The 26,642-nt window shown below is 43.8% G+C and overlaps 4 protein-coding genes across 5 annotated transcripts; 2 read left to right on the top strand and 2 right to left on the bottom strand.

Annotated features, from left to right (window-relative positions):
- Window positions 1-57: 57 nt before the first annotated feature.
- Window positions 58-7,560, top strand: nudt6 (nudix (nucleoside diphosphate linked moiety X)-type motif 6; the record flags this gene model as incomplete). The annotated part of the gene is made up of 5 exons (XM_079268691.1): window positions 58-310; window positions 1,261-1,464; window positions 4,140-4,195; window positions 6,769-6,823; window positions 7,183-7,560. The coding sequence occupies 5 exons, from the start codon at window positions 58-60 to the stop codon at window positions 7,551-7,553; spliced, it is 939 nt and encodes a 312-aa protein (XP_079124817.1). The 3' UTR covers window positions 7,554-7,560.
- fgf2 (fibroblast growth factor 2) lies at window positions 5,258-13,522 on the bottom strand. Of its 2 annotated transcripts, XM_079268690.1 has the most exons (4): window positions 12,927-13,522; window positions 10,339-10,442; window positions 8,731-8,816; window positions 5,258-5,932 (listed from the first exon to the last, which is right to left on the bottom strand). In XM_079268690.1, exons 1-4 carry the CDS (start codon window positions 13,102-13,104, stop codon window positions 5,914-5,916), a joined length of 387 nt encoding a protein of 128 aa, XP_079124816.1. In that variant the 5' UTR covers window positions 13,105-13,522; the 3' UTR covers window positions 5,258-5,913. The 2 variants fall into 2 exon arrangements, with proteins under 2 accessions (XP_079124816.1, XP_079124815.1); XM_079268689.1 differs by lacking the exon at window positions 5,258-5,932 and having other exon boundaries at window positions 8,630-8,816; window positions 12,927-13,520.
- Window positions 13,523-16,514: 2,992 nt separating this feature from the next.
- On the bottom strand, window positions 16,515-18,395 carry bbs12 (Bardet-Biedl syndrome 12; the record flags this gene model as incomplete). Its single annotated transcript, XM_079269231.1, has 1 exon — window positions 16,515-18,395. The coding sequence occupies exon 1, from the start codon at window positions 18,390-18,392 to the stop codon at window positions 16,515-16,517; it is 1,878 nt and encodes a 625-aa protein (XP_079125357.1). The 5' UTR covers window positions 18,393-18,395.
- A 690-nt stretch (window positions 18,396-19,085) lies between these two features.
- cetn4 (centrin 4) lies at window positions 19,086-21,734 on the top strand. The gene is made up of 5 exons (XM_079268688.1): window positions 19,086-19,173; window positions 19,402-19,557; window positions 19,706-19,834; window positions 20,108-20,245; window positions 21,470-21,734. The coding sequence occupies exons 1-5, from the start codon at window positions 19,171-19,173 to the stop codon at window positions 21,557-21,559; spliced, it is 516 nt and encodes a 171-aa protein (XP_079124814.1). The 5' UTR covers window positions 19,086-19,170; the 3' UTR covers window positions 21,560-21,734.
- The last annotated feature ends 4,908 nt before the right edge of the window (window positions 21,735-26,642 follow it).

Here is a 26,642-nt window from a genome sequence, read left to right as displayed (position 1 = left end):
AACAACCAGTTCCAGCTAAAGTTACCTTTAAGCGGCTCCGTGTACGTACATAGCGACATGGCTGCTTGTGCCTTCGCTTTAAAGCTGCTGCCGTTGGTGGGAGGAAGGTTTTGCGGCAGAGCGTCATGTCCCGCACGCTCACCTGTGCGTGCGTTCTCGTGCGCCGCAGCTCGTTCTCAACTACAGAAAGTAACGGGCACCGGGGCTCTGACGGGCAAAGGGGACCGCTTTGGTGGAGTGACGGTGAACCTGGCTGACATCGGGTTACCGGGGGACATCAGCGAGAGCTCATTCAGCGGATTGCTGCAAGGTTGGTGGCGTCACAGTGCGATGTGATTCATGCGCAGGTCAGGTCTTCTCAACACACAACGGGGGCTTTGGTGCGTGTGTGTGTGTGTGTGTGCACGAGGGACAGCGGTCAGCTGTTACACGTGCACTGAAGAAGATGCAGATGCCCGCAGGGTAAAATGTCCCTTAATATCGAAAGTAGCCACGTGTCAGTGGCTCTGCAGGTGAATGTTTGGCACTTTGCTGCATACACAGAGTGCACTCTATGTAGTTGCTGGTTCAGGGGTTTGGATTTCATTATAGATTTGAGCCATAATGCATTAATTCCTTTTTACCAGTGATGGGAAACAAGAGAGCAACCCCATGACGGTAAATTAAGCATGCAGGGTGTTGTTCAAAGGTAAAATGATTAAAATGAGATGTTTGAATTTATAAAGCAGCAACTAACTTTCTTTCAATATTGAGTAATCATTAAAATCATTTTATAAATAGTTTAATTATTCAGTAATAAACTCATCACAAGATGGTCTTTAAACCGCGAGCTTTCTATTGCTTAAAAGTCCAAAACCTAAAAGATATGTTATTTGATTGGTTGATTATTCAAAATATTGCAAATAGATTTTCTATTTATCGATAGTTTGACAGATTAAGAGTTTAACTGTTTGAGAACTACATAATTTCTATCTGCATTCTTCCAGTCACTCTGGGATTTGAACCAGCAACCTTCTGTTTTAAAAAGATCTGCTTCCTAAACCCTTCAGGCTACTTCCACTAAACTGTCTCTGCTGCTTGTCATCTGTCTGTCTCTCTTCTTTACGTTTGCCTCCCAAATCACATTAAGCATCAACACAAAACAATCTGCTCTTTCCTGTCTGTTTCTGCACTTTATTTAATAAAGCAGCAACATCATCAACAATACATATTTTGTAAGTGTGTCCATCCCGGTGAACCTTTGACTCGTGTCCTCCGTAGAGTCGCTGGCCCGGTGGAAAGCCGAGGGGAGAGTCGCAGTGTGGCTCCGGGTGCCCATCTCTCTGAGCCGATGTGCTGCCGCCGCCTCCACTCACGGCTTCGCCTTCCACCACGCCAAACACGACCACGCCGTCTTGGCCCTCTGGTTGGGAGACGGGGAGAGCCGGCTGCCGGGGTTCGCGACTCACCAGATCGGAGTGGCAGGTAGAGATTTCTTAGCCTGAGGGGTCATTCTTGCCTTATAATATTATTACCTAAAAAGGTTCACGACCTAGTGTTTACAGAGCTTTCAACTACAGCAGATGGTGTTCGTCATGGATCTGATGACGACCATGAAATGCAGCTGAAAGCTCTGGAAAAGAGATGTGAATTTAAGTTAAGATCATCATTTATTTACAGTACCTTTTTGGTCCTTTCAGCACTCGTTCTATAAATACATATAATCACAATCTTGAGGTAATTCTTTGTTGTCCACATCCTCAAGCAATAGAGCAAAAGAGCAATCGAGCTGAAGCTTTAAGCAGATGAATTGGTTTCTTTATTGACATAAAATGTATCGGCAATAATGACAATAACCATAAAAATCTCTCAATTCACTGTTCACAAGATATGGAGGCGTGATTTAAAATTATGAATCCAGTCTTTTGCTACTTTAAAATCATTTATAAGTCGCTGTGATCAAATATATTTCAGGCCGGGGGCCTGTTTGTCTGTTATGCATTTTTCAACTTTGGCCCATTTCCGTAGTGTAAATAGAAATTCACTCGTCGAGATTCTGAGTGTGCTACGTTTGTGATGGTCCAGCAGAGGGCAGAGTGTCGTCTTTCACCTTGTTACCAGTGGATGAACATGAAGCATGTCAGAACATGTCCAGAGCATCCTCCGGTATGGAAGGGGTCCAGAAATTCCCCTTTTTATTGTTGCCAGAATGCCCCGGTACAAACACTGATGACACTGAGGTTAGGAATCTGAAACACAGAGCTGTTTACATGATCTGATACTTGTTTGCTCGGGCGCACGCAGCTTTATATTACACAAGAGAATAGCACGTCATGTACAGTCAGTCAATGAAGGAGAAGGTGGATGTGCCCCAGCAGGCTTTCAAACTGTCCTCTTTAAGGCCAACTGAAGGTTGAGTAAGCTGCCCTTTAACGAGGAATAAAGGAAATGCTTTTTGGCTCATATGTAATGAATTAGCATCATTAACGTGAATCATGAGGATGGTTTCACCACCCGGTGACTCACTGAAACTGTAATAATTGCATGTTGGACAGCGTTCACTCTTTTCAATGCCTTCAGCCCGTCTTACAGTACAGCGTGAGTAAACACTCGTAGAACAAGACTGAATCCTGAACAAATGTTTTCATCGCAGCAACCAAATCAAGATCCTGGACATAAACAACGAGGATAATTAGTATTCTGTCATGAAATCCGTCACAAGTGATGTAGAGCGCCTCTCTATCAGCATTGTGACCTCGCTGTGACCTCATGGTGCTCTCCAGATGTTGCTGTGACCCTATAATTACTGCCGACATGAAATATGGATGAAGAGAAGACATCAAACTTTGTTGTGGCTCAGAAACCAGCCGTGACCTCAAGCGATTCACAGGTTTTTTTTTTTACTACAGAACCTACGCATCCCCTGTTGCTTCTGGGCTTCTTGTCTCACAATTCATATTTCTCCTTGTGAGCAGTTGGTTTCCTCCACTGAAGGCTACATAATGATAGCCTCCGTTAGCAGCAGCCAGACCTCCTCCCGTGCAGCGCTGTGGATCGGTGGATGACATCAGTTTCCACTTGGAAGTCCAAGTCGGGCCATTTAAGACGACCCATCCCTCTTTTACACATCTGTGACATTCATTTAAGGAGGCCCGTCCCGGGCGGGCAGACGGAGCAACCGGAAAAGAAAGCTGCCCGTTTTCCCTCCTCTTCCTCCTCCTCTTCCTCCTCTTCCTCCTCCTCCTCCTCCTCCTCTGGAGCTGCCAGCGGTACATAGCTGCCTCTCTTAGTCACTACCTGCTGAAAAAAATATGTAAGTGGTGAAGTAGGATGTCCACATCGTTCACAGCTGAGTCATTCGGACTCTTTTAAGAAAGTAAAAATTTTTATTTAATTTTAATGTGCTCTGTTCTTCACTATTTTGGAAAACTCTAAATGCTCTAAATGTAATGCTGACATGAGAGCACCTATTGTTAATTTCAAACCCACCGATTGGTTATCAGCTTCTCTACACCGACATTTCTAGCAGGTTTCAGCTCATTGTTTTGGGTTTTTTTCGGGCCCTCAGCTGTTCTGCTTTGGTTCTCTCTCTGTTCTCTTTAGTCAGACAGCTCTGACAAACCCAACGCATGTCAAGCTGCCAAACCAACCGGCAAACGGAGAAAGTTAGCGGCTAGCCGGTGAACATAAACACCGAAGCCTCTGGATGTGTTCTGACGTTACGCTACATACTTAATTTGAAGCATATGAAGGCCGTATCGTACTTAAAGCTCTGAGGCTGGCCCTTCTGTTTGGTTCTTCTTTGGTATAACAGTTTGAGAAGTGGAATCAACTTGACTGTTTTTAAATGAAGAGCAACGAGCCCATGTTATTGTTATTCATTCCACTGGTTTGTCCGTGGACTTTATTGATCATCTACCGTACTTCAGCGACGTGTTGAAGAAATCTAAAATGAACAAAGCAGCTCTCGCTGGCCGGACAGAGAACCAGCTCCGGGCTTCGTCCTCCGCATGGTGAAGGGTTAACGTGTCCAACCTCATAATTAACTTTGAACTAGACTGCCAACAGGTGTTATTACAGTAACTACTTCAGTGCACTGGGGACATACGTGGTTGCAAAATATATGAAAGAAATGTCAGATTTATTGATTTCTTTTGCAGGTGCAGTCGTTGATGAATCGAATGGAAAAGTTCTTGTGGTCCAAGACAGAAACAAGGTAAATGTGTCGCTATACTGTTTCAAATGACTCTCCATTACATTTATGTTATTGCCATATAGCTGGACCATATTAATTAAATTTAATTTAGATTTTCTTCGTTTTATTTTCAGTAAATTCATGCGTTGGCTGTAGTCTTGCGACTTTCCAGGAAACTGTGGAGAAAAAAAAGAATTTGGTTATTTCTCAGCAGGAATGCAGCATATGAAAAGGCTGAGCACAGAGCTGTTATTATTCATATTAGGTACAGTTGACACATTTCTCAAAAGGAAAAATTCTGACATATTTTGGTTAAAAATGACTTTTGGCAGCGAGTTCACCAGCTCTCTGCTGACTGAGCCAGAAAGCAATACACCGACCCGTCCGTCCACAGTGTAATTAATAAAAGAGCCAATGAGGCAGCAGAGCGCCTGCTGCGAAAAACACTTGTGATGAGTTGTTTATTCAGTGAGTTGTATGTTGCCTCTGTTGATCCTCACACACTCAACACAGCTCCGCACATCAGCTGACCTCAAGCAAACACAGTGTTTACATGAGCCGAATGCTAACAGCTCTGAGAGTGTGTGCGCGTGTGTGTGTGTGTGTGTGTGCGTGTGTGTGTGTGCCTCTGCCCGCTCTCACAGAGCTCTGCTGTCGTGCTCAGGTTGTTATGAGGTCCACTTACAACTGGGCTCTTTTCAAAAAATCTTTGCGACACAGATTTGTTTGGATTCTCAGCCCGGCCAAAACAAGATTGCACCGTGACGCCGCAATTTAGAAACCAATTATGATTTAAGATATAAAGCACAAGAGCACACGGTGTACATTTTTAAAACCTTAAGAGTCAAAATGGCAAATAAAAGCTGTTCTGGTAAAGGCAGCTGCTCCTGTACTGAATTCAACCATCATATCTTGTAATGTGACCACACGTCATCACCACTGCTGCTAAAGCTGACATGAATTCAAAGCCACACACACACACACACACACACACACAAGGTGAAAACTAATAACAGCATCGCTGTCGCAGCTTGTAATAATCCTTCGTTGCAACACTGTATCAAAGAGCAGAGAGTCTGAGCCACTTGAACACACAATACAGCAACAGGATCACATGTGTCATCATTCATTGCCACGCAGCCGTCAACGGGCAAAAGGCAAATATCCAGAGGAAGGAAACATTTCAGAGTCCACGCGTCTGCTGGAAGGAAAATAAATAATCTGCTTCAATAATGTACTGCTAGACCCAGTACTTTGATTTATCACATCGATTATGTGTCCCCACTTCAATGTTGGTTCAGCCAAAACCAAATCTATCTGAAGACATCGGACTATACGGGACGAGCTAAAGTAATTTCCCCTAAAAATGTTATTTATACACGATGTAGAAGTGAGTACGTTGACATCATTTAAATTCTTCGTTGCATTGAACTCTTCCAGGAGGAGTAATCTGAGAAGGAAACACGTGGTGACTGTAAAATATGTCTCACACAGCAAACATCGTTTATAACTGACCGAATACAAACGGGCCTGTTTGCTGACAACATGTGTGCCAGCCGGGAGTCTTCTGCATAGAATGTGTCTTAATGGATTTTGTCCAGAAGCAGAGGGAAACGGTTAGTGGCCTTAACGTGTGGGAAGAGTTTTACCTCCTCCTCCTCCTCCTCCTCCTCCTCCTCGAGCTGTTTACTGGAAACAAGCCTTCTCCAGTAAGTCTGGCCCTTGGCAGCAGCAGAGTCTCAGAGGGTTACGCATTTCCTGTAAACAAACCCGGACGTTATCGCTCTCACATCAGCACAACACTCGACCGACAGACCCCCCCCAGTGGACTGAAGCCATTTAACCAGCGTCCAGTCATTCCCCTGTAGATTCAGCATCAACAGTTTGTGCATGTTTTGGTGTTTTTTGTCATTTTCACATTTAGCTCTGGATGAGACGTTTTACTCTGAAAAACCACACTGATTAGAGTTCAACAAAATCCCTTTATTACTTCCTTTCCAGCACACTTTATAAACCGCCCCAAACATACATAGCATCCTGTCGACATGAAAATAAATGCTGGAGTGCATCCGTGTTACTCACAAAGAGAGAATCTGCTGAACAAGGAAAATCGAAGATGAAATAGCATTTCTTCAAAATAAAAGCACTGCATACAAAATTCTTTAGGTAACTACAAAAATATATATACAAGACTGACATCATAACTTAACCAGCAGCAAACTGTTATTAAATATCAAGTGGTGAAACAGCTTTGGAAGACACACTTCACCGCATCAAATGTAGAAGTCTAAATATAAAACATGAAATGAACGGACACTCGGATCAGAGCATCCAGCATCTCTCTGCCTGTTTGAGCATTACTTCAGATGCATACGCTCATCCTTTGAACACATTGTCTGTCATCGCTGTGACTACAAACGACTGTTACACTGTCGGACCGCGCCACCTATTTAAAGAAAGAAGTGACTTTAAACTGGACGGCACTGATTTCATGTTACAAACGAGACTAAAATGAACATTTACTCTAAGTATACATTTACAGCAGTGCCATCTGTCACAATGGATGTTAAATGTTAACTCTGCTCGTGTTTCAGACACAGAATGCTTGGAAGTTCCCCGGCGGCTTGTCTGATCCAGGAGAAGATATCGGTGAGCGTCAAAACAACTAATCCAGTACATCTAGCGAAATCCTACCATTTTAGTGTTAAGCTTAAAGATGATACATTCATTTGAACTGTACAAAATAAGGCACACAACATATACGCCAAGATAACCGTTTCTCTAAAGTCACCTTTTCTATTTTTTTACATTTTAAAAGCAGCTTTAATATTGTATACGTGACCCATCACAAAAAGCAGCGTTCGTCTTTACAAAAAATATATTTGTATTTTCCTGTTTTTCCTTCCATGTCTAAAGCGTCTGTAAGGTGACTCTGACAAGGGAACGTGAATGTATTCCTTCTTGTCAGGATCTTTAAAACGCTTGATATTTAAATGCTGGTTTTTCAGGTGCCACTGCTGTTCGCGAGGTCTTCGAGGAGACCGGCGTTCGCTCCGAGTTCAGGTCTCTGCTCAGCATCCGGCAGCAGCACAACCACCCCGGCGCCTTCGGCATGTCGGACATGTACATCATCTGCCGACTCGGCCCGCTCAGCTACGACATCAACTTCTGCACCCGGGAGTGTCTGCGCTGCGAGTGGCTGGAGCTCGCCGAGCTGGCGAAGACCGAGCACACGACGGCCATCACCTCTCGCGTAGCCGGGCTTCTGCTCCGCGGCCTGGAGCGAGGCTTCGGGGAGATCGACCTCGCCATGGAGGAGCTTCCCGCCGTCTACTCGGGGATGTTCTACCAGCTGTACCACAGGCAGCTGAAATGCTAGCGAGCCATCATCCGCCCGACGGGGGTAGCGTATCACGGCTGTGTTGACATACGGTTGTCAGTATTACTCATGTTCAAGGTGTATTTACGACTGTTTGGTTTGGTTTGCATTGAGAAATACTGTGCAAATGTCGCTGAACTACAAGAAAACACTCACTTTGTGTTTTTTAAAGATATGCCACTGTGGTGCCTGCAGAGTTTTATACGGTTAATTTAACTTTTTTTTTTGGCAGCCATGTTGGAAATCCACATCTGTTGGGCAGTATTGGCTGCCAGCAGCAGATTCCTTTCTTTAATTCTGCTGTATTTTTAAACAGGGAACAGATACAAGCTAACCACCAGCGTCGGCTGACCGCTTTTGGCGAGTGGCAAGAAGTTGTGATCTTCATGTTGGCCGACTGACCACAATGACTGGTCAGAGAGGTCACAATCATCTTTTACGTTGTTTTACCGCTTATTAAGAAAGGTAGACGTTATGTTCCGGTGCCATGCAACGTGGATAGTTTTTTTTGCACAAATCTAAAATGATACACTAACGAGCTCAGGTAATCTGTAAAGTATCCAGTAAGTGTGCCGAGTACTTCTTGGGTTTGGGATCTTAGCGGGTTTAGTGGGCTTCGTTTTTACTCCGTCAAACAATGTTGGATCACAACATTCTAAAATTCAGTTACGTAGTTGAAGTCCTTCACTCTTCTAAAGTTATAATAATGTAAGAGTTGAGAGCATTTGCATCTTTTACGTTTTAACAGAATATTCCTCGACAGGCCCGACGTCTCTCAGCTAAACTCAGACCGTTCTGTTAGAAGCGCACTTGTTGTCAAAAGGTTTGCCGCTTTAAATCCTTCAGCCAGAGAGAGGGAAGACCTGCATGGGTTAAATAAACACTGCCGTGCTTGAGCGAGGCACCTGGCTGGTTTGAAAGTAAAAGCTGAGAAAGAGAGCGGGACACGTTCGGGGATCAAACAGTCAGAAAGCGTCACAGCTATTTTGGGCAACGTCGATGGAACGCTTTGTCTTCGTTGCCGTCACATCTTCTTTGTTGCCGCCACTAAGAGGTTTATATTTCTCAAACAGATTATTAGCACTTGGCAGACATTGGAAGAAAAAGAATGGCCTTTTGACCCGGTCCAGTTTTGCTTCCGGACTTGTACTGGCCAGTCCGCTTCAGTGCCACGTACATGTTGGGGTACTTCCTGGAGCGGTAGGTGTTGTAGTTGTTGCTCTCGAGCCGCTCGTGGAAGTAGCACTCGTCTGTAGCCCGTCTCTGGAGAGAGACACAGAGTTCATTTAAGGATGTTTTGATTTGATGGTCAGGGTGCTGCATTTACTTCTGCTTTATTCCTGAGGAGCACAACAATACACTTACTCTGCAAACTGAGGAAACGTAAGAAAACTGTGAAACTACTCTGACATTTCAACAGATGGAAAGTGAAGTTAGGTCATTTAGTCGATTAATAGAAGTGTTACTGTGTTCCTTTCCTCTCTGCTCATGAACATCAGCACTGTCGTGGAATTCCATGTTATGTTATTTAGTTTGGAGGACATTTGATTGAATTTGTGTAATATATGTTGTTGGAAAGGGAGAACATTTGCAATGCTGACAATGTATGATGTTAAATTAAACACATAAAACACCCAGAGCTCAATGCCACCTTTATTTTTCAAACGGACTGTTGGTTTGAAATCATTTCTGCTCTCACGCTTCTACAATGAAGACTTTGTTTTAAAGGAAGTCGTGTCTGACGAGGGACGTCAGTACGGCTCTAGTCAGCGCATGTTTAAACATGACAAATGTACAGATCTCATCAGCAGAACAAATCGTTGTATCAACTCATGTATAAGTGGTCAGTCTTTGTCAATTACTTTAGCAAATATCCAATAAATAAGTTCTGCTTCTGGATAAAACGTGCAAGACCTAACGAGTCAAGGTGCTTAATGAGACGGAAAAATGTGATTTCTTTGGCAACAAATGTTAATCTTCATATCAGTCAATATAATGACTTTTCTTGGTTATGGTTAATTGGAGGAGCGTTAATATCGCGTGGGTCTTTTAATGATTCTCTAAACACAAGCCGGAGCAGAGCGTCTTGGGTGGCAGCGGCGGTGGCTTCTTATTGGAGAGGAAACGCTTCTTGCCGATTACATTGACTGTGGACGAGCCTTCAAACCACCAGACCACATCAGGCACCAACACTTCACACTTCCACTGCTGCTGTGAGGCAACGACTTCTAGACGGCAGCGGGGACAATTTAGCGTTTGCCACTTCTTAACTTTGAGTATGTTTCAGATTTTTTTCCTTTTTCTTGAGTAAAACATGGAGGACGAGAACGGAAAGGAAGACTGACTGCATGTGTGAGAGACGCCTCGGCTTTTGGTCTGGTCAGAACAAACAGGAAACTGTTTCGTATCGATACATCTCCTGTCTCTGCGTCTCATACATCTGCAACTTGACCTCTTGTAATGTTGTGACAAACCTTTTTTTTTTTTTTTTTACTTCTCAGCGCTTACTATGACAAACGTGTCAACTTAATTATTTCCTTGCGAGGGGAGGATGTCTTGTCGAGCGGCTGGTAAATATTTGGTTTCCGTCACCAGCAGCCTAAATGCTGCTGGTGACGGAGGCTGAAGATATTCAATGAACAGAGCTTTGTGAAAAGCACCGTTCTTTGAACGCTTTAAGGAAACGCTACTTGATGTTTCTACGGCATTGGCAGTCATCTCAAAACACTTTGGAGAACATAACCCACGTAACGTTTGTTAAAAGATGATGATCCGGCTCACTCACCACTCCAAACAGCCGTCCGTCTCTGTTCATGGCCAGATAGCGATTAGCACAGACTCCTTTGACGACCACCTCCCCCACTGAGGTCGCCTGCAGCTGAAGCTTTACTGAGGAAAAACACAAACGTTTCATTGAACAGAATTAACCAAACACAGAGTGTTAGCAGTTTGCTTGTGGCATGTTTCGTCAAAAGACAATGATGAAGTGCTGTGTTATAAAAAGACAAAGGAGCATCAACTTCCTGGGTCCCTGATTCCTACACTGAATCGCAATGAGAGGAATCTCTTGGTTACATCAAAGGTGCCGTCTTTCAACTCTGTGCACATTTTATTGTGACACAACAGATGACAGTGAAGACGGTTTGAGAGGCGTTTCAATGTTAAATCTACTCCAGCAGTAAAGAGAGACATCCGTGGCCTGAAGCTACTTGCCTGCTCGAGGACATTTAAAGTTGTATATCGTGGAGGGAGGACTGGTGATTAGCTTGACAGCACAAAACAGAAAGAGGAAACTGTTCTTCGAGAGCAAACAAAGCAAAACTAAAATCAGATATCATGATATGTTAATATACACTAATATCTAGCTGTTTAGCTGCTCGGTGCTTGAACTTTAACTTCCTGCTAACGTCGTCTGCGGGTTGGTGCAGGGCAGGTAGCGTGCAGTGGCTCAATCGGAGCTTGTTCACTAAATACAGCTGCCTGCGGCGGCTCGACAGCAGCACTAATGAGAGCCGTGAGAGTGAATCAAACAGATGTGCTGTGAAGCCAAAAACGCTGCGCTAAAAGAGCCTTGAAAGGGTCACGAAGGTGAAGAGTTGGTGAACAACACTGATTAACGTGGCTTTAAATGTGCTTACAGATTATTCATTTTGGTTATATCTTTTTTTTGTATTCTTGGAACTTATCTGTTCATTTCTGTTGCATAAGCAGCTCCTATATTTCTGCATTAAATGAATGAAACGCCATGAACACCACTGGTACTCACGCCAGCCACTAAACAGTAGCATCACAGCGCGCTGAGCACACAGTACCTGTCTGCCTCCACACAGACGTATCAAAATCATCTCCACATTCTTTCTCTTCGGAGGCGCCACGGCTTGCCAACAGAGCATACTTTGCATGAAGCCAAACCACCAAAAAAGAAGCAGGGGCCCCGTAAGGCAAATCAGGGGATCTGTCCAGAATGCATACACATTAAGGCTTCAGATAGACGAGCATCTGTCTACAGTTCAGCATGCTGCCCGGATGATTCACGTCACAGATCAAAGAGGTGTTCCTCCCTGAAAAGAAAGACGTGTAATTGGTCTGAGTGTGCCTCCGTGTTCCAGGTTTACTGGTTCCATTGTGTGCCACAGCTACTGTGAATGTCTCTGTACAGTGTGGTCCTTTCTGTAATTGTCCTGGGGCTGGTGATGCAAAGGCAACAATGTGTGCCAATACGTGCAATATCGTCCTCACAAAGCTTTGGCACGGGGAATCACAAAGAACACAAACGGAGTGCAGTTCCATCTGCATTAGCACAGAAATCCCCCCCCCGAGGATCCTCGGCTGCATTGGGCAACATTTCTCACTGACGTTTCCAACGCCAACTGGCAGGTATGTTACGCTGTCCAAAGAGTTGGCAGGCCAATCACAGCCTCAACAAAAGGACCATTGATGACGCACGGCTCAGGTCGCATTAACTGGAAGAAACCAAAAAGAGCTAAATGATGAACACGAGGCCTGTTTAGTGACTCATTGAGGATGGATTATTTTCTGAAGCCATGATACTGACTCTTTTAAGACTTTTTTTTTGTCGTTAACAAACTAAATAACACAACATAATATCAACAAGGTGACTCTCCCACTTTGTTTCATAAATACGTCGAACTGAAAGTCATTTAATTATCCTAAAAATAGCTCCTCTCTCCTTGAACTGCTTCCATATCAGGCATTCGTTTGGACACACCTGCTTGAAATGTCACACTGCATCTTGGACAATACACGTGTTTTTCCTCTGAAACCCCCAATCCCCCCCCCTCCCTCCCCCTCCTCCCTCCCCCTCCCACTTACTGATGCAACTGTAGACACACACACTCCACAGTAATCAGTGATACAGGGGCACCGAGGGGAACCACAGTTGAATGCCAAACAAACTCGTGAATGTTTCCGCTTTAAAAGTTGCTAACTTAAGTTCATTGACCGTAATCTCTTGATCAGGAACTCACTTGTTCTGGCTTTGAGCTCCATGTTGTGCTGCTTTGTGCCGACGTAAAGCAGACAGTAAGCGGTGTGTGACTGTGACTCAACATGGAGATCACTAAAAACACCACACATATTCCATCAAAGTTCCCATTGATCACCAAACATTTGAGGTGTACTTCTCTCGAGCTGCAGTTATTACTCTTTCCAGACGTAGGGCTACACACAGTTTGCTCTTTACAATGTGGAGGATGAACCTCAGCAAGCTGGAAAATCCACATCGGTCCTCCATGATGTTTTTACTTCACTCTCACTTCCCTGTTTCGTGTTAAAAAAGAGAGCATAAAGAAGCTTTTGTGTGTGCTGTGCTGTGCAAAGAAGAGGAAGAAGAAGAAGACTGGCAGTACTTACTGTGGGGGTCGCTCTTCTCCCGGATTCCATCAACACCCCCGTCGGACTTTATCCTCAAGAAGAAGCCCCCGTTTTTACAGTACAGCCTTTTGGGATCCTTGAAGGCCCCGGGAGCGAAGCCGCCGCTGCCGCTGTCTTCAGGTGTGGAGGGAAGTGTTGTGATTTCTCCCGTGGCCATATCCTCCTCTTTCCCCGCTTCCCGGCGACTGTCTCGTCTCCTTCTGGAGCAGCGCAGGAGAACCCGCCGTGGCCTCCCGCCTCCCACCGACTGCTGCCTGTTCCCTCCTCCCCTCCTCCACAGAGCTTCACACTGACTGATTCTGGTGAACCCCAGAGGTCAGTTTCTCTTGAACGCCCCCCAGCAAGTGCCCTTTGAGTCCTGAGAGTCTGAGGCAGAAGGACTGCTAACGGCTAAACGTCTAAATCCACCATTAGTAGCTGCTCGTCCGTTGGTTTCTTGAGAGCGGGAAGCTGCTTTGCCAGTGTAGGATTCCCCCTCGCTTCCACTCTTCTTGCAATGAAGTGTTTAAATCAGGGCAGCTGGCTTAGATCTGTGTGGAAGGCTTTCCCCTTTGGGCCTCAGTTCGCATGCGCCCTAGGAGCACCAACACACACACACACACACACACACTAATGCTCTCTGATTTAACCAACCAACCCAGCAGAAGTCGAGGAGGTGCAAGGAGGGGGGACGTGGACTCACTGAGACCCTTCAGAGCGCCAAAAGAGCAGCGGTGAGCATGTGAACCGAAAACCAGTGTTTTTCATTCACCCGGTCCTTTTCAAGAGCCAGAGAAGAGAGATGTCAAAAAAAAAGAAAACCAGCACAGTCGGCTTTTTTTTATCCCTCAGTGCTGTTCATGAGTGAAAAACAATGACGTGAAGGAGAAACGCCAGCAGACTTGAGATGAAAAAAGCCGGCATCATGAATGACTGATTTGAATTCTAAACTTCCTCAGAAGCAGCACAGTGGAGGATCAGAGGTGGGACTTATTTGTGCAGGAATCTGTTTTTTATTGTATTTTAGGAGGGCAGCCATTTGCCAAAAAAGGCACTCACTGGTCTGGGCTTCTGGGTAAAATTGACCACACTTGAAACTTGTGCTGGATCAGTAGAAAGTCAGCTGTGCTCTCGGTTGTAGTCATGTTGGTGACCCCCCACCCCCCCCCCCCACCCGCCCCCAAACTGGTCAGTGACACATCTGACATCCAGCCAGGCCGAACGAGTGACTAAGTCCAGAGACTCGCATCGTTGTAAGACTTGTGTTCAAAACAGGAGTCCAACAGGAAGAGGTCACATGTATTTCCTGTATCAATGGAGAACACAGGGAAGTGTATCCGATCTGTAGGCCGGGTGGTCTTTTTGGTCCTTTATCTCATCACAAAGGAAAAGTGCCAAGTATACCAGTACTGTTCTCTATTTACCCCTTCATAGTACAATTCAAATGCAAGAATTCTCCTTATTAAAGGGAATTATAACCAAAAAACCGTTTGTTGGTGCACCGATCCCAGCCGTGGTTTTCTTTGAACTAGCGACCTCATCGATCACAGACCTACTCCTCAGGCGTTCACTGAATACTTCTCTCTGCTTTGGAACATTTCATTGACAAACCAAAACTTTAGCGGAGCAATTCTTGTCACCAAATATCATGTGAAGAATTCCGCTGTTTTCAAGATGTCAATTTAAAAAAGACAAAGCAGCCAAAATCAATGATATTTACCCGTCACATTCAACTTAGACAGCAGACTATAGTCTTCAACGTAGTCTTCAACATGTAGCATGTTTGTCTGAGGAAAATAAAACAAGATTTATAGTTTCTCTCTAAAAATACATTTCCCGTGCCACATTGTGGTATCAGTACGGCACCTGTTCCCAAACGGATTGCCTCATTCTAAACCGACAGAAGCTACCTTTGAGCTGCACACACATGCTGCTGCAGTGAAACCTGAACAAACAAAACAAATACCCAAAAGCAACATGTCACATGCCTTCAGTTGCCTTTTCCTCTCAAAATTTGAGAATTTAAAAAAGAAGAAGATTTTTTTTGTTATTTATAAGTTTACTTTGAATATGCCCGAAATCAAATGATTTCATTTTCATTATAATGAGCAGGGGGGGGGGGACGACAATAAATCGTGGACTCTGCCTGAACTCTCAGATGTGTCACCGACTTCCCCATTCCAGTTTCCTCCTCTGCGTTGTGTTTGTGGTGTTATGTTCACACCCCACCCTCTCACTGCACCACCGCTCAAGGTTGTTATGGCCGATGTAACGTTTCTGTATTTCACGGAGCTATTTTGAGAAGCAACAAGACGCTCTCTCTCTCTGCTCTCAGAGGAACTGGAAGGTCTCACGTGTCGCCTCAGCTCACACCTTTAAAATGCACCGCGCACAATAGGAAAGAGAATCTAAAGGTAGAGAGAGCTTCACTTTCATATCAACCGTCGTTGCTTTCGGGTTGTTTTTGATTTTTCCAATGAGTAGACGTTTTTCTTCGGAATAACGAATGATGTCCTTTTGTATTTTGAAACTTACTAAAAAGTGTCGTGAAATAAGCCTGAATTCTGGATGAACTAGAACTTTGGGCGTCTAGTGTTGAATAATAATATCACGTGACCTTTCAATGATCAAATAGAACGGGAAATGTTACTAGAATTCAAAAAATAACCTCCAGAAGTTGTGATTCGCTGTAGTTCTCTTTTTGAATGGACGAACAGGACTTAATCCTGCGTATACCTTCTCCCTCAAACATTACCGTCATAACAGAGCAGGTCATAAACCACCACAGTGGGCAGGGAGACACATAAGGCTGAGCACACATGAGGAAGCGTAGGCAAAGATCATAAAGAACCAAGACCAGAAAACATACAAAGTTCCACCCGAGCCCCGTGAGAGGGAAATGTAAATGTGGGTTTGGACATGCACGATTTGTTTTCACTGGCTGGACTGAGTATGAGGACAAGGTGTGTACCAGTAGAGTCAGCTCAGTCACGCTTGGTCGATGAAACAAATAAACTGACCTTTGGGGTATTTCCTATGAGAATAGTACGCAGCACCTCTAAGAGAGAGAATAACTAGACTACAATTTAAATATGTAAATACATACTGACCGTACTTCATGTGTGATATTTAAGATGCTGTGCTCTTTTGGCATGGCTTTCCACATACCTGGAGGTCAGGATGGAAAACAATCAAATAAATATCACTTTCAACTCTGGAGGGGAAACAACATGTGGACACGTTACGTTTCATCAATGTTGTGCTGACCCTTTCTTGGTGTTTATCCAAAAGCATCTTGAGTCTCACCATTCAGGAACTACAGCCCAAATTCTCTTCCTTCTACTGACCTGCATCAGCTGAGAGAGAGTCAGACAGACTGACCTGTCATACAATCATTTGTCTCCCCCAAGTGGCAGCATATAGGTAGCATTGCTTTACTTCCACTATTTATTGATGACAAGAAAACATAAACAGCACAAACACTTTATTCTACTTTCACTTTGTACCAGTCGTAAAAATAAACGTATTTTAAACACGTGTGCCGTCTGAATAAACGCTGAGAAAGTTGTGTACAGTCGAACATGACGGTCACAACAGCATCACATCTTCCTGTGGACCATCACTTTTTGGGTTGATGCCTGTGATGACCTCTGCATCCGTCTGTAGGACCAGGAGAACCAGGTCTAAGGCTTTCCTCCATGCTTCCTGCTTCACACTCACATTATCATAGACCTGTGCTGCTGCTGCTGCTGCTGCTGCTGCTCCGTCCTCTTGTTCGTCTGCCAAGAACAGCTGTGAGAATGTTGCAGCAATGCCTTGACTTTGTGCACAGTCCTGCAGTTGTTGGCTCACTGCAGTCCTGGCTCTGACTTTTGAAACCGTCCCAGTGTTAACCATCACAGTGGATATGTAATCTATGAAACCATCTGCCATGAGGTGCAACACTAACCCCCTGTACGGGTTGTGTGCTGTCCCTGCTCTGGTCTGTTGGACAGTGTGATGCTTTTGCGCCGCTTGCTTGTGAAGGCGATGCACACAAAGCATCTCTGTCACTCCGGCACCGGGCAGGAGGACTTTGTCTTTCAGCGTGTGGTGCAAACGATAAGCACACGCCCAAAACTGGTCCTCCAGGGCCTGCAGCTTGCCGTGCACACAGCTCGCGAGGATCACGGTGACCAACCCGCTGCTCTCTACGGTGGAAATGTTCACAGTTGTTGAGGGCTTCCTCTCGTGGCTGCTGAGGTCCCTCCAGATCGCAACCTTCACACCAGCGCCAACACAGTGCGTACTCAACTGTGTGGCGTAAGTCACCGGAACAGCTCCCGTCGCCTGAGCCAGCGCCTTCACAACGGAAGCCTTCGTTTTTTCCACCACAAGTATGTGATGTGTACAACAGCGCTGAATCACTTTCTCACTAGCGAGCCCGCTGACGACGATCAGGTTCACTTCTAGGTTCAACAGAAGAGCCACAGTCTTTTCCATCCACTCTTCCTCTTTGGTTGAACTTGAAAAGTGCGACCGGTCACTCACACACTGCACACCCTTTAGCCTTTTAAAGCCAAGATGGCGATAGGTGTCTGATAAATCTCCATTAATCAGAGCAACCTTCAAGTGCTGTTCTTTTAAGTGATGTACAACTGAAGCCTGTTCATGAGATACAAGAACAATGCAGCCCTGCATAACACAGGCGTGCTCCTCTGGTAAACCGGGTAGCACACAAGTCACCACTTTAGTAACATCGAACGTAGAACAGCTGACATCTTGCGGGTTACTTCTTGATTGTATTCGGCTGGCTTCGACAACTAAAGTCATCGCACCGACACAACCGTGACTCAACCCCGCAGAGATGTGTGCAATGTCAGGAAGCTTGGGCAGAGGAGGTTGCGGGACGTTTTCAGACTTGGTCTCATAAAAATGTCTGCTGAGCTTGATCTTCCTTCGTCCACTGGCAGTTAGAGTCGTGTCAGATGCTCGTGAAGCCTCCACAGTGGGCGTCTTTGACAGATGAGGTCCTAAACCCTGAGATGTCGCAGTGCGGCTCTCTGATTGCGCCACACCAAGACCCTCGGTTGACACGCTGCATTCCCTGCAAACGTCCAAGCAGACATCCATTCCTTCAGACATAGCCGAGATGATGCGTGCTACTGGAACTCCTCTCTGAAGGCACTCCAGAGCAGCACGGCTCCACGCTCCCGCGAGGAACAGCAGGCATCCCGACCCCGTATGATAGGTCTTCTGGTGGGCTTGAACAGTCTCGTAAACCAGCTGACCCGCCCCGCAGGTCAGCTCCAGGTTCTCCAGGACGCGAAAACAGGAGCACACGAGAGCCGACTCCCCGCTCGTTTCATCTTGGATGAACTTGTACTTTGTGTTGGGGCCCAAAGAGGAATGTGTGATTCCTGCCAGCGCTGAGAGCTTCTGCAGGCCAACATGTTGCCTGTGGTTGATAACTGTACTCGCCAGCATTACTTGAGGTGCCTGGACTGTAAAAGGACAAAAACGATAGTAACTAAGTCCAGTAAGTTAAAATGTTACTATACGCAACTGTACATGCACCTTTGCATCATCACTGTACATTTCAGACAGAATCTTGTACATGTATCTGACATCTATACTGTCATAACAAGCCTTAACATTTCATGGAAAAAGGGAATACTTATTCCACCACTGTTAACATTTCTGGTCAACAACATAGATACAACTGCAGCTACAAGAGTTATGAATGAACATTGTTCAACACAAAACAATAACAATAAGAGATTAGCCTATATAGCTACCAGACAAGCAGCAGCCTGCACGCTAAGCTAACAGGCTAACGTCTTAAGAACTAAAATAACTAAACTAAAAACATGTCCCCAAAAGATGCTTCTGCAAAACAAACGTTATCTATCCATGCATAAAGGGTATAATATTACCTTATTTCATAATGTATTATAGTATAGTTATCGATGCCCACTGCCCAGCTGCCTCTGCACGAGCGATTAAACACTGCGCATGCGCTGTATTTCCTGGTTGCTGGGGCGACAAGAAACGATCTCAACCATTGGCGCACACGGTTATAGCCCGCCCATTGCTTTTTTGCTATTGGCTAGTATGTTTGCGTCACGGTGCTTCCGTGGTCTGTATTGGCTATCGCTCATGTCAATCAACAGAAGAAAAAAATAATACAACCGTTACTGCAAGTTTTGTTGACATCCGATCCGAGACACAACTGCAGCTTTCCCGGGCTCAATCGTTCATTTAAATGGTATGTACCGTCATTTAAACGTAGTTTACGAATCTTACGCTATATTAATATTTGGAGGAATTTCGAGATTTACCGTGAAAATTGTTTAAAACGTGTTTCTGTTGGGTCTCGTGCAGCAGCATACAAGCTAAAGTTAGCTAGCATGCTAGTAACAGTTAACTGAGCAGATACCTTATGTGAACCAGCAACCACATCTTAATGTCGGTTTTTTGTTGCTGTTGTTTTCAGGCTACAGGTTACCGGAAACCAGCTTCTTCGGCTGGCCAAAGGAAAAAGGCAGGTCCCCAAAAAGATCTGACTGAGGAGCAGAAGCAGGAAGTTAAAGAGGCTTTTGATCTGTTTGACACAGATGGCAGTGGAACAATAGATGTGAAGGAGCTCAAGGTCAGTTCCTGGTTTAGCATGGCTCGGATCAGATGAAAAATAATGTGTGTGTGTGTGTGTGTGCGCGTGTGCGTGCATGCGTGTGCGCGTGTGCTCGCGCGCGCGGTGGTGAAGCTGACAACAGATCTCCCGTCTATCTGTGCCACAGGTGGCCATGAGAGCGCTCGGGTTTGAACCAAAGAAAGAAGAGATCAGGAAGATGATTGCAGACATCGATAAAGTTGGCTCTGGAACAATTGACTTCAATGACTTTCTCTGTATGATGACTGTGAAAATGGTGAGTGTGTAATACAGTTGTTTCGACAAAAACTGGAAACTTCTAGGAAATTAAAATTGGTCATTTCTAATCTTGGAAAGACAAACAACTCATGAAGTCACAAATCTGTGTTCTGTGTTGCTCTCAACAGTATGTCTTCTCATTAAGTTATGTTGTAACATAAACACCACACTTTTCAACAGTCACAGAAAATACATTAGATTTAAAAAAAAAAAGTTTTTTGAGGCATAAAGTAATTGAGGCATATATTATGTGTCATGTCGCTGTCAACAGAGTGAAAAAGACTCCAAAGAAGAAATAATGAAGGCGTTTCGGCTGTTTGATGACGACGGCACGGGAACAATCACATTCAAAAATCTCAAGAGAGTTGCCAAGGAGCTGGGTGAAAACCTCACGGATGAGGAATTACAGGTATCGTGTTCTCCGATGACGTGCAATGTTTCCCACATGCTAAATATAATTACTTATTGGCGGTCCATGCACATGTGTAGAAATGTCACAATCTGGCGACGGATATCCAATAAAGCTATTAATAAGAGCAACCTCCAAGCAGTTATTTTAGTGACGGGAATGCCTTCGCATTGGTAGGTTTACTGGTGCATTCATGTACAAGTCATCAGCTTTTGAATTGATTGCTGTTTTGCAATTCTTTTTTTTTGTTACGAGACAAAGAGAGTTCCTCTTTACTGTAAAAGCGGAGCCTATAACCTCCTCGAGACAATCTCTTCATAGTTTCTGTTTTGCAGTTCTCGATGCTCTCACTGTGTCTGTCAGTAGCTCCCTACGCCTCCTCCTTCTGAACTACCTCGAGGTTTACCAAGCCATTCTTAACCGGGTTTATTTAATACTCACTGGTACTCGGAGGGTTTATTTTCCTCAAACTGCTCTCGTGTTTGATGATTAACAATAGTTTCAGCAGATATTGTACCTTTGCATATAATGTGTGCACTGCATATCTTTTTAATGTTAAATGCACTCTTTGTGTGGAATATCAGGCTCAACAATAAGGATTTCCTGATTTCACGGGGCAAGTAAAATGCTACGACAGGCTAATAAATCTAGCAAGTAGCAACTCACTGGCCCGATCGGGCAAGTAGAGTTCTGACATTAAAAAAACCTGAATATGGAGCAGTGTGTTTCGGAACACACTTCTTAAAAAGCCCAACAACAACAGCAACAACAGAGAAGTGGTTGCTGCAGACACAGAAGAGTGAGCAGAATGTGGCCTTTGATAAAGTTACATCAATTGTTTGAATTGTAGCAGAATGCCTTAAACAATATATTCAGAGGATATCTCAGGAAGCCAGAAACAAATGAGCAATATTGAGAAATAATGAATACTAAACATTGGGTTGGATTTCTCAGCAGTGGTAACAGTAAACAGTTCATTCAACGGCGTTACATTACAGCCAAGCTCACAAATAAGACTGATACTCGTCTGTCTCCTACTTCCCTTTATGTTATGTTCTTACTCGTGCTATTGAAATAGCAGTTGTTGGTTATTTCTGTGTACTAAAATTCCCAGGATGGAGTTTTTCTGGTCCATCACACAAGATGCATCGAGAAAAGCTCTCAGTGCACTTGTCATTTTTGTTGTATTTGAACATTCAGACTTCGTTTCTTATCCTTTTTGAGGAAATGATCGACGAGGCGGACCAAGATAACGACGGTGAGGTGGACGAGCGCGAGTTCTTGAGGATAATGAAGAAGACCAATCTTTACTGAACCCGTCGTGTGTCCCGGTCTTGATCTGGGATCTTTGTTATTAAGTTCATGTAGCAGCTTTTCTCTGAGACCTTTTTGAGACAGATTTGTGTAGTTTGCCAATAAATGTTTTAACATGCTGTATTTTTGCACGGATTTTTCTACAATGCAAGAAAAATAAATATAGTTCCTCACATTTGTCCGTTGTTACTTTGACATACATACCGTAGCTCCTCAGTCAGACTGCAAGAGTTTCATGCCTCTTCCACTTTGTACGCTGCGGTGCGTTGTGCACAGCGATGCATGCCAATACTGTTCGATGTCGGGGAACAGACAGTGAAAGTCGAATGACTAAGTTGATGTCGACTCGCAAGAATTATGTTATTGTCGACAGAAATGACGAGCGTGAACTTGAGATGAGTAACTCGGTAAAAGTCACTCTCACTTCATGTTTTGAGCGACTGCACCCAGTCATCGTCGTCTGTAGAGGACACGGTACCGACATGTTCTGATCACAGGAAAGATGCTCCTGCTGATTAATTCTAGCGCTGATAAACACAGCTTTTGACCAAAACACCGTGCCTTGTCAAAATGAACAGGATACTGCAGTGACGTGTTTTTCCGAGCCGTCAGACGGCTGTCTCGGATTTTGAGGATGCTTGCCACTGCTTGTGAAAGTTCTGATAAGCTGTTCTAGACAGCGGAGGAACATCGGGCGGAAAATATGAAGAGTTTTGTCCCAAGACGCGATATCCTTTTTCATTTAAACATGTTCCGCACATAAAAATGGACAACTTTCACAGACGATAGGTCCTTCAAGTGGTACTTGATACGATTTATTTGTTGACTCAGGGTAAAATAAGACAATTGGCTTCACTTTTAACCAGATTCAAAGTGCCAGAATATGGAATTGATATGCATTACTCTCATTTTGTTCATCTGCCAAACTGGAATTTGGAATTGATATCGATGAGCCAAATCAAAAGGCCTGTATTTCAAAAGGTTCACTTCATGTTAGCCCCTGTGACTCAAATCCATCCACGGTGTTGGAGTTCAAAGTACAGCACACACCAGGTGAGAGCTGAAAAGCACTGCTGAAACTGAGCGGAGATTTTCTGTCTGACCGTTCATGGCAACGAGTGAGGACTCCCCATTTAAAACACAGGTGAGCCCCAAAGTCCCATTCTACCACCGTTATCATTTCCGGTGGTTACCAGAGAATTCAGAATCCAATCTTTAGATTTCATTTCAACTATTTGCTGATGATATGGCTGTCGTCAGCCTCCTACGTGTAAGGAGACACTGCAGGGGGAAGCCTGTATTTTAAGGGGCTGTTGACGTGTCGCATTGTTTCGGTCCATTTCTGTCAATTTAGAAGTACGGAAACTTGGTCACTTGACGGTCAGATGTAAAAGGAAACTGTAAAGAGTGTTGAACACGGCCAGAGAAATAACAGGCAAACCACAGAATTCACAAATAGCAAAAGCAAAGCGACCGGTCCCGTCCATTGCTTCTCTCAGGAAGGTGCTTCAGACCACGACAAGCCACCAAAAGTGTCCAAAAATTGTGTTTGTCCCAAGCACATCTCAAGTATTAAATCACACAGGGCTACCACCTCGAGGAATTTGCACGTGTCTTATGTTTGTGGAACTCCCAGCTCTCCTAAAGTGTTTACTGTTTCTTACTACTGTCGTCTTATTTGTATTTCATGTTGATTTTGGTGAAGCCAAAGACAACTTTCCACATTGTGGACGTTAATGGGTCAACATGGGCTGATATTATGGTAGAATGTGCTTTTGAAGCTCCTCGAGCTAACCACTTGCTCGTAGAAAGTGTTGTTTCAAACTTTGAAATTGTTTTCATGAGTTACAGCTTTTGTCATTTAAACATTTAAAAAAAGGAGAACGGAGCAGTCAAATCTGAAGAGTGGGCGTCTTTTCAAACGGTGGATGTTTGATTTTAGAACAAAAACTTTCCTGTTGGAGTTTGATGTTTTTGTACAATGGCAGTTTCATGGCCTATAATATCTGCACAGCCCCTCAGCCGAGTGTTATTCCCCTACTGTTGTGGTTAAACATCACAGTCTGTTCAATACTCCCACTGCTCCGCTGCTGCTGTTCTTTTTCCCATAAAATGATCAATTTCCAAAACAACGAAGCACTGAAAGTCTGGCCGTTGCTGGTAAAAGATGATTTTATTATTAATGCTTAAAGGTCAGGAATGTGTCACCATTATCGAGGCAACCTATTTTCACAAAGCTGTGAGTAAGACGAGCAGAAGACAAACTAATAACCCTCATTGTGCCCAGAAGAAGCAAAGAGTGACTGCACCAGTGGTAGGTTTGCTTTTTTAAACATCCTTATTTGTGAAATTGCTTTTATGTTATTATTTCTGGATTATGAGACATTTTAGCAAATCATTTACACTGTTTTGAGGAAGCTTGTTTTTGTTTTATACCTCCTTTTTAATTGCCATCTTTGAAGACAATGTAGAGGAAACTTTGTAAAATAAACCTTTGTAACCACAGTGCTGGAAGACATGACTTTTAAATACTGCCGAGTGTGTAAGTGATGATTAAATGTTGCGTCATATCTTTTCTAATCCTCGTCCTGACTGTTGCACACCTGACTCATGTACGCGTCTTGTATTTTACTGCTCGACCTGTTCCACCCCCTGAACCAATCACCTTTAAACATTCGAGGAGATCAGGTGTGCAGGATTATGAAAAAAAGCTAGGTCGACAAACAGCCTCCTCAGGATTAGATATTACAATGTTAGGAAAGCAGGGAAAAAGCACCCAACATAAAACATTACAGTCTTCATATATATATATATATTGTATTGACAGTTTTTATTCATTATTTTAAAGTATGACTGTGCATGGTGTCTGAAGGAGGTAAAGGAAGTCAGAGTTACCTCGAGACGCCTCATAGCGAGTGAAGCAGACTGATTCTTGGACTAAGTGCAACAACACATGTTGGATATGAAAGCTCACATTCTGAGAGTCTACTAAAATAATCTGCAGCTGAGCTCGAGCAGCTCGGTGTTCCTTGTCTCTACGACATAGGTTTGCATTTCTGCTTCAGCTGTGATGAGATGAATGGTGTTGACCCGGCGTTCTGCGCTTTAAGTCTGTTGAGTGGAGCGCTGCATCTCAGTCCTCTTATCAGTAAATGACAGTGTTGCAACAGCTAGTCAGTTATTTTCACTACACATCGTCAATAAAATGAAAAATGCTGATTACAATTTACTGCAGAGCAGTTTTATCTTAAGATGTCTCGCAGTCTTTTGAACAAGCTGAAAAATCATTTAAATATGAAATGAAACAAAGAAACAATTGTTTCAGCAACACGTTTTGCAGAAAGGAGGATTGCAGGCAGCTCTCATGTCTCTCGGTCATCGTTAGCCGTGTTCTTAACTCGCAGCAGCAAAGGATGCAGATAACTTCTTCAAGTTCAGCAAAATTTGAAGGCGACTCTCGGTCCATCTGCCAAAATCTTATCTGAAGTGTGACAGAACTCCCTGACAAAGGGGGACGACATGTATTCAGACCTAAATAACAAACGCAACGAAGGGAACCGTTGCACTGTGTAGATAAAGAAACGGTGGCTGGGTGGTTCACATGAGACAATATTACGATTCAAGTGTTATTTTATCAGATAACGAATAATAAGTCACTGAAGAATAAGGGCCGTCAATTCAGCACATTTGTGTTCCGGTGACGATAGATTACAGATTGATGTATAATGTGGTAAAATGAAGTTATGAATAAGGCACGGGGAAAATATCAACAAATCTGCACTTTTTTTGGCCACAGAAATTATTTGACGTCGTAACCTCAACGCAACATTTGTAAACTTGCTGATATCATCTTTGTTGCACCTGACAAATGCAAATTGACTTCTTTACAAACCATCTCCATCATTTCAGTTAAATTAATATGAATAAATGTTGAGTAATTCGCCCAACAACACTGTGAAGTCGAGCTGAATTCCACATTTTCATTCCAAACATAAGTTCTGGTGAGATTTGATTTAAATTCAGTAACCATGACATTGAACAATGAATCCATCGTTGTGAACAAGCCGTGTCATGCCTGCTGCGGTGCCGGGGAAGAGGCCCAAAAAAGGCGATCCCCCACCCACGCCCTCTGTGCTCTTCCTGTACACTTACGGTAATATCAAGCACGTCCGCTTTTCCAAATCCCCTTCATTTGTCCTTGTTCTAGCTCCGTCAACGTTTGCAAAAAAAACAAGAGGACTTTTACTTCTCGATTTGTACGTTTATGTTCATTAAAAAGAGTTTTTCCAGACTAATAAATAATATTCTGCAATGTGTGTACGAGTTGCATTTCAACGTCGCACCCACTCGCCCCGGAAAATGCAAACTGTTCACGAAGAAGAGACCGCAGGGTATGAAATCATACCACAGCAGGTGGGAGGAGGAAGTAAACGACACATAATTAAGACAGAGTTTACACACACACACACACACACACACACACACACACACAGAGTTGGGTTAGTTTGGCTTAAATGGTGCAACGTCATGGTAAACACAACATGAAATAACAAAACACATCATCACATGACCACAAACTTTGACTCAAAACAAAACAAACATACAGAGGCTACGGAGTGAAATACTGTACAGTAGAGACTGGCCCCACCATGTGTTGTGAATAAATGATAATTAGGAAACTAAAGTGTTAAGATCAGATAAGTATCAGAATAATACTGGCCTTTTATTCAAATGAAAATCGCACTTCATCGGTATGACCTGAACTGCAGAAAAAACAATAAAATCTGAAATTAAATTGTATTTTTCTACATCGATTTAGTGACAGCAATGCAACCCCACTTTTCTTCAGAATTGTTTTCTTGAATTAAACACCAGTCCAAAATTCAAGCTTTTTTCTGTCGTAGTAAAAGAATAAACTTTGACTATTTCAGTCACACTCCGAACACATTTTGTTTTCGAGAAATACAAACATTTTCTTTGTTATTTTACAAAGGAGGTATACAGCTGAGCCCATACATTCAAAGAGAAACACAAGGAACACACACACACACACACATTGATGATTATTTAGGCTACAGGAACA

The sequence above is a fragment of the Melanostigma gelatinosum genome (genome assembly GCF_949748355.1).
Source record: "Melanostigma gelatinosum genome assembly, chromosome: 5".
NCBI lineage: Eukaryota > Metazoa > Chordata > Actinopteri > Perciformes > Zoarcidae > Melanostigma > Melanostigma gelatinosum.
This window is presented reverse-complemented; position numbering and strand designations above follow the sequence as displayed.